The following is a 7623-nucleotide window of genomic DNA, read 5'->3' as shown; positions in this document are numbered from 1 at the left end:
TTACTAGATACCACGCTCATCCCGAAATGTAGCCTTGTCATTTTCCTTTGTACAGTTTCCAATGCAAGTGCAATCCTCCTGGAAGAATTGTGCTCAATTTTCCAGGTACAATAACACTGTAAAGGTGTAGCAAGACTTCCTACTTTTATACTCTATCCCCCAGATCACAAAGGCTGACAGTCCAGTTCCCTTTATAATTACTGCAATTGTATGCTGGCTTCTTGTGATCTGGGTACAACTTTATCCAGATCCTGTGGCATTCTGAAATTTCTCTTCACATCAATCTCACCTTCTCACATTATACTCCACTTGCGTAATGTTGCTCACTCACCTCACTGATCAAAATCCCTCCACTGACCTTGTGTGTCATCCTCACTTGCTTTCCTACCTATATTGGTATAAAACGTAAATGTGATTTCAATCACTTGATCCCAAACACTAACTCATTAACCAGGACAAATAGTTACTACATACTCAATCAACCCTCAACATTTAAGATAATCTTTATTAAATCTCCTCAGAACCTACTTTGAATCAGTAACAATGGCCACACTATCTTCGACCCTCAATCCCATTTACAGCTTTCCATACTGTAGTGATTTTTTTTATTTTTAATCTTGCATACTTTCTCCAATGAGGCATCAAAAGCCCATATAGTTCTCTCATTGTGTGCTAATACAGTGTTGAAATTCATGCTTATTTCATTTTTATTGTACCAATATATAAAACTCGAAATGAAATTCAGTGATTCTTAAGAATCTTACCAAGCTGCACTTGCAGTTCTTTTGGTTATTGTCACCTTTCAGTTTATTTCTATTTTATGTCCAATCTTTGACTTGCTCACAAAATGAACTAGCCAACACTTCGCCATCTCTAAATCAGTCTGTCACCTGTCTCCATTTTTCCAGCATCTATCAGTCTCTTTCAGTCTCTTCAGTCCCATCGTCAGCAGATGCTTACAAGAGTCCATCATTGATTTATAAAGGAAAAAGGTAGATTCAGCACTGACACCTGGGACTTAGCCCTTCTGCCTATCTCCAGCTTAAATAACAATTCATTTCCCAAAATCCCTATCCCCACTACAGTATTTCTTATGACAAACACCTATTTCTTCTCTAAAACACTTCATCAATTGCTTTCAGGAAATCCATATAAAGACACCTGCTGCATTCTTTGTTCATCCAATCAATAATTCTTCATAAATCTCTAGTGAATTTCTTGAACATGATTCATTTTGAACAAATCCATGGTGTTAGGCCCAATTCCACCTTTTCCCTAATTTCACAGTAATTTTATCTCAAACTATGGATTTGAATATTAAATAAAGGTTTAACAGCCAGAGATGGGTGGATGGTTTTGATAGGCTTAGGAGGAAATACCACTTTGAAAATCTCTCCAGAAAAAAGTAAACCCAAGACCCAAGTTTGGGTTAAATTGACAGAGAAATCTCTCCAAGCTTGCGTTTTCCAATCTGTGGTTTGTCATCAGTTCTTACATTTTAAAACTTTATATTCGATGTTGGTTGTTGATGTGAGTTTTATTTGATGACAATTTGTTCACTCACACTCCTCACTGCTGATGGCCATCAAACTGCTGTCCGTTCAGTTCGCCAAAGAACGCAAAGATCGTGATCAGTCTGTATGAGTGAAGCAAAGAGAATTGGGTCATAGTCATGAAATTCACCTCTTATTGTAGCAGTGGCAGCTCATGAATCTTATCATAGAATTCCTACAGTGTAGAAGCAGGCTATTCTGGCCATTGAGTCTAGACTGATACTCTGAAGTGCAGCCCATCCAGACGCACACCATCCTTGTCATCCTGCATTTCTCCTAGCTAGTCCATTTGGCCTGCACATTCCTGGATACTATAGGTGATTTAGCATGGCCAATCCACTCAACCTTTGGACTGTGGATGGATGTGACGAGACACATTGATGAAGGTAGAGGAGTGTATGTGCCTTACATGGATTTTAGCAAGGCATTTGCTAACGTTCCCCATGGTAGAAAGTAAGGAGGCATGGGATATAGAGAAATTTTGCTGTCTGGATACAGAATTGGCTGACCCATAGAGTTTGGTAGTAGATGGATAGTATTCAACCCAGAAGTCAGTGACTAGTAGTATTCTGCAATGATCTGTTCTGGGACCTCTGCTCTTTGTGATTTTTATAAAGGAAGTGGAAGGGTGGGTTAGTAAGTTTGCCAATGACACAAAGGTAGGTGGAATGGTGGATAGTGTGGAGGGCTGTTGTAGGTTACAAGGGGACGTTGACAGAATGCAGAACTGGGCTGATAAGTGGCAGATGGAGTTCAACCTGGAAAAGTGTGAAGTGATTCATTTTGGAAGGCAGAATACAGGGTTGAAGGCAGGATTCTTGGCAGAGTGGAGGAGCAGAGGGATCTTGGGGTCTATGTCCATAGATCCCTCAAAGTTGCCAACTAAGCTAATAGGGCTGTTAAGAAGGCGTACGGTGTGTTGGCTTTCATTTGCAGGGGGGTTGAGTTTAAGAGCCCTGAGGTTATGCTGCAGCTCTATAGAGCCCTGGTTCGATCACACTTGGAATATTATGTCGAGTTGTGGTTGCCTCATTATATCAATGTCGAAGCTTTAGGGAAGGTACAAAGTAGATTTACCAGGATGCTACTTGGACTGGAGGGCAGGTCTTATGAAGAACTGTTGAGGGAGCGAGGGCTTTTCTCATTGATGCAAGGAAGGGTGAGAAGTGACTTGATTGAGGTGTACAAGATGATGAGAGGCATAGATAGAGTGAATAGACAGAGACTTTTTCCCAGGGCAGAAATGGCTATCGCAAGCGGGCAAATTTTAAGGTGATTGGAGAAAGGTTCAGGGGAGATGTGAGAGGTTGGTTCTTTACACAGAGAGTGGTGGGTGCATGGAATGCACTGCCAGTTGTGGCAGTTGATTAGAGACAAAGAAACTGCAGATGCTGGAATCCAAAGTAGACAGGCAGGAGCTGGAAGCCAGGCAGCATCAGGAGGTGGAGAAGTCCATGTTTCAGTTGGAACCCTGCTTCAGGACTGGGGTTGAGTATAGGGGGAGCTGGAGATAAAAGGGGTGGTGGAGGCAGGGTGGTAAAGTGAGGATAGATGAAGACAGGTAGAGGGTACGACCTGGTTGTTCAATGGGAGGAATGAATCTGGTTGATGGTAGGGAGGGGTGGAAGGGAAAGGGAGGGACTGAGAAGGGAGTCGGGGATGAGAAGGGAGGTTATTCAAAATTGGTGAACTCAATGTTGAGTCCTCCAGGCTATAGGCTGCCCAGATGGATGATGAGGTGTTGTTTTTCCAATTTGTGGTGTGATTCGTTGTGGCAATGGAGGAGGCCAAGGATGGTCATGTCAGAAAAGGAGTGAGAATGAGAATTAAAATGGACAGTGACTGGAGGTCCGGTCAGCCTCTGTGGGCCAGTCTACTATGCTTGATAAACCATTCCCTAAGTTTACTTTCGGTCTCCCTGATGTAGAGAAGATCACAGCGGGAGCACCTGATGCAGCAAGCTAGATTGGAAGAAAGACAGGTGAACCTCTGTCTCACCTGGAAGGGGTCCTGGATGGAGGTGAGGGGGTGCTGTGCCAGCAGGTTTTTGCATCTTTTCCAGTTGCAGGAGTAGTACCTGGGGGTTTGGGGCAGGTGGGGGGGGGGGGGGGGTGTTGCTGGTGAGTAGAGTGGCTCAAAGTCAGATACATTGGAAAAATTTAAGCGACTCTTGGATAGGCACATTGATGATAGTAAATCGAAGGGTTACTTTGAACTTGGAGTAGTAGCAGGTGGAATCAAATCCGGGTCTCTGGTTGTAACTACTGAACCACTGTGCTATTCCAAACCTTCGTACCCAGACAATGAATTAATGAAGAAGCATTGCCACCTCCTCAGGCTGGTCACACTCACCTCCAGATAAGTCCATACACTCCACATTGCAACGATTTTAGAGCTAATCATCTGAACATTGAACATTATGAGGCCTTTCATTCCCTTTTATATATTCAATCATTCAACTGAATCATGGCAGATCCATATTCAACTCTATTTACCTCCATTTGCTCAATTTTCCCTCAATATTCTTGTGTAACAATCATCTATCAGTCTTTGATTATATTATATAAATGGATCTCTAGCATTCACAGTCTTTCATTGGGGAAGAGAGTTCAGAGATTCTGTTGCATTTTGCCTAAAAACTAAATCCTAGAACCTATCCTCTTATGACCTACCTCTTGTTCTAAAATTGAAACAGAGGCCATGGAGGTCTAATGCTTGGTGCATTGGGAAGCCTACCTGAACGTGTCTCAAGGAACACTTTTTAAAAATTCATTCACAGTATGAGAGCATCACTGGCTTGGCCAGCATTTATTGTCCATACCCAATTACAGACATGGCAGTTAAGAGTCAACCACATTGCTGTGGGTCTGGCCAGATCAGGCAAGGATGACAGATTTCCTTCCTTAAAGGCCATTAATGAACCAGACAGGCTTTTCCTGACAATTGACAATGGTTTCATGATTATCAGTAGATTCTTAATTCTAGATTTAAAAAAAAAAGAATTACAAATTCCACCATCTGCCATGGTCCCCAGAACATTCCCTGGGTTTCTGGATTAATAGGTCTAGCAATAATAACACAAGGCATTGCCTCCCATTAAGACTTTGACCCAAGCATGGAGTCTACCCTTTCCAACACAGAAATCTCTCCAAACTCTTCCATGGAAACCACCATGATGCAATATGTGACAATGCAATACAAGCAGGATCCAGCAAAGCTCAGAATGCTCAGAGTGTTCTCACAATTGTACTATATACCACAGTTCAGGGTTAATCCTCAACCTATTCACCAGAGGAAGCAGCCAGATTGGTGAGGCACACCTCCAGTGCCAGTGGTTCTGAAGCATATTAACTTATCATCCACTGTCAGGCCAACAGCATTCTTGCTCTCACCCTGTCAATCTGCCTGGGCTCTGACTTGGTGTCTGGCAGTCAACTGAGGTTTTCTAATCCCAAAGCTACTTGATGCCATTCTGCAGTGCCATCAACCATGCTCCCAAATCAAACTAATCCCACTTGCCTGCATTTGGCCCATATCCCCCCAAACGTTTCCCATTCACGTACTTATCCTTTTAAACAATGTCTTTTAAACATTGTTACTGCGCCAGCATTCATCACTTCCTCTGCCAGTTCATTCCAAACATGAACAACTCTCTGTGTAAAAATGTTGCCCCTCAAGTCCTTTTCAAATCTTTCTCCTCTCACCTTAAAAATATGTCCCTTATGTGCTAAACGAATGGACAAGAGAAATTGGCTTAATTTCACACAGACTTTGTAATGGGTGAACTTATAAATTGAGAGTTGGAAATTGCATTTACCAATGGCTTTTACTGTTATATTTAGAAACATACAAACTAGGAGCAGAAGTAGAACAGTCAGCACTTCAAGGCTGCTCTGCCATTCAATATAATCATTCAAATCAGTTTCTTATTCCCACTTTCCCACCAACGCTTTGGTCCCTGTCGCCCTAAGACCTGTATCTAGCTCCTATATTAAATAACCACATCTAATTATTTTCAGTAATGCCCTTGAGAGAAGGAAACTACCATCTTTACCTGATCTTGGACTACATGTGTCTCCAGACCCACAGCAATGTGATCGACTCTTAACTGCCCTCTGGGATGGGCCATAAATCCTGGTCTAGTCAGTGACACCCTCATCCCCATGAATGAATGAATAAAATAAAGCTAACTGAAATACTGTTTAGACAATGGTGCTTTTAACTCATTTGTTACAGTAAAAAAAAGTGACAGCTAAAATCTTCTTGTGTAATTCTTTCAGTCAATTGTTGGAAATTCAGGCATCTTTTTTCAAAAGTTGTCTGTCTCCATAGGGATTTTAACAAAGGTAATGTACAATTTGGTCAATGGCACTATGTGATATGGGAAAGCCTACGATTCTAGCAAACACCTGTGCTGGCATCGCCTGCTTCACTCTGTAGGAAAAAGATAATGGCATCTTTCGTTGCATAGCCAGATTAAGTGATCATTCTTATACAGCTGTTAGTGTACTGTAATTTATGAGGTTAGAACTCACACCACAGGTTTATTTGGGTTAAAACTCAGTCCAACAGGTTTATTTGGAAGCACTAGATTTCTGAGTGCCACTCCATTAGACTATAACCTGATGTTGTGTGACTTTTAACTTTGTCCCCCCCAGTCCACCACTGGCACCTCCAAAAAATTTGAGGTGCTGTTAATATCTCTCTTATAGCCTTGATGGAGACAGCGACATAACCCAGTTCAGAAAGGTGGTCACCTCGTGATCCATAGGCAATGTTGTCCTTGCCCAGTTTTGAGGTTGCTGTTCAAGCTGTGGCAATTACATGAACATAAACACATGAATTAGGAGCAAAGGTAGGCCATCGACCCCATTGACCTTGCTTTTACCATTCAATAACGTTACAGATGACCTGTTTTCATTTTCAATTTCACACTCCTATCTCCTCCCCTACTTAACAAGAATCAATCTACAACAATAAAAATAAAGAACTTCAGATGCTGGAAGTCAGAAACGAAAACAGAAATTACTGGAAAATCTCAAAAGGTCTGTAGAACAAAAGCAGAGATACCATTTTGGGGCCAATGACCCTTTTTCAGAATCTATCTACCTCTGCTTAATATTTATTCAGCCTCCACTTCTGAGGCAGGAAGTTCTGAAATTGCACAATGAGAAGAAATTCCCCTATATCTCTGTTCTAAAAGGGTGACTCCTCACGTTTAAGCTGTACCTCCTGGGCTGACCTACAGATGAAACATCCTTCTTATTTCCATCTTGTCAAGACCATATCAGATCTTATACACTCAACTAAATAAATCTCTTCTAAACTCAAGTGAAAACCAGCTCAGTCTGTCCAATATTTCCTCACTATTCCAGCTCTCAATCTTCCAAATCTTCCAAATCTTCACTGAGCCTCCCGCAATGCATTTAACCTTTCCTTAAAACAGGAGACCAAAATTGCACACGGTATTTGAACATAGAACATAGAACATAGAACAGTACAGCACAGAACAGGCCCTTCAGCCCATGATGTTGTGCCGACCACTGATCCTCATGTATGCACCCTCAAATTTCTGTGACCATATGCATGTCCAGGAGTCTCTTAAATGTCCCCAATGACCCTGCCTCCACAACTGCTGCTGGCAATGCATTCCATGCTCTCACAACTCTCTGTGTAAAGAACCCGCCTCTGACATCCCCTCTATACTTTCCTCCAACCAGCTTAAAACTATGACCCCTTGTGTTGCAATTTCTGCTAATAGGGTGACCAGAACTGGATGCAGTATTCCAAGTGCGGTCTAACCAAAGTTTTATAGAGCTGCAACAAGATCTCACGACTCTTAAACTCAATCCCCCTGTTAATGAAAGCCAAAACACCATATGCTTTCTTAACAACCCTGTCCATTTTAAGGGATCTATGTACCTGCACCCCAAGATCCCTCTGTTCCTCCACACTGCCAAGAATCCTATCCTTGATCCTGTACTCAGCTTTCAAATTTGACCTTCCAAAATGCATCACCTCGCATTTATCCAGGTTGAACTCCATCTGCCACCTCTCAGCGCATCTCTGC

General features: G+C 42.1%; 1 protein-coding gene across 4 annotated transcripts in view; it reads right to left on the bottom strand.

Annotated features, from left to right (window-relative positions):
- Positions 1-343: 343 nt before the first annotated feature.
- Positions 344-7623, bottom strand: part of LOC122539684 — a 153915-nt gene continuing 146635 nt past the window's right edge. For all 4 annotated transcript variants that reach the window (XM_043674674.1, XM_043674672.1, XM_043674673.1 and 1 more), the window contains one exon: positions 344-1636. In XM_043674674.1, coding sequence (XP_043530609.1) covers positions 1586-1636 — 51 coding nt within the window. In that variant the 3' untranslated portion in view covers positions 344-1585. The remainder of the gene's footprint in view (positions 1637-7623) is intronic.

This window comes from Chiloscyllium plagiosum, chromosome 33, assembly GCF_004010195.1.
Source record: "Chiloscyllium plagiosum isolate BGI_BamShark_2017 chromosome 33, ASM401019v2, whole genome shotgun sequence".
NCBI lineage: Eukaryota > Metazoa > Chordata > Chondrichthyes > Orectolobiformes > Hemiscylliidae > Chiloscyllium > Chiloscyllium plagiosum.
The sequence above is the reverse complement of the archived record's forward strand: the minus strand, read 5'-3'. Positions and strand labels throughout refer to the sequence as shown.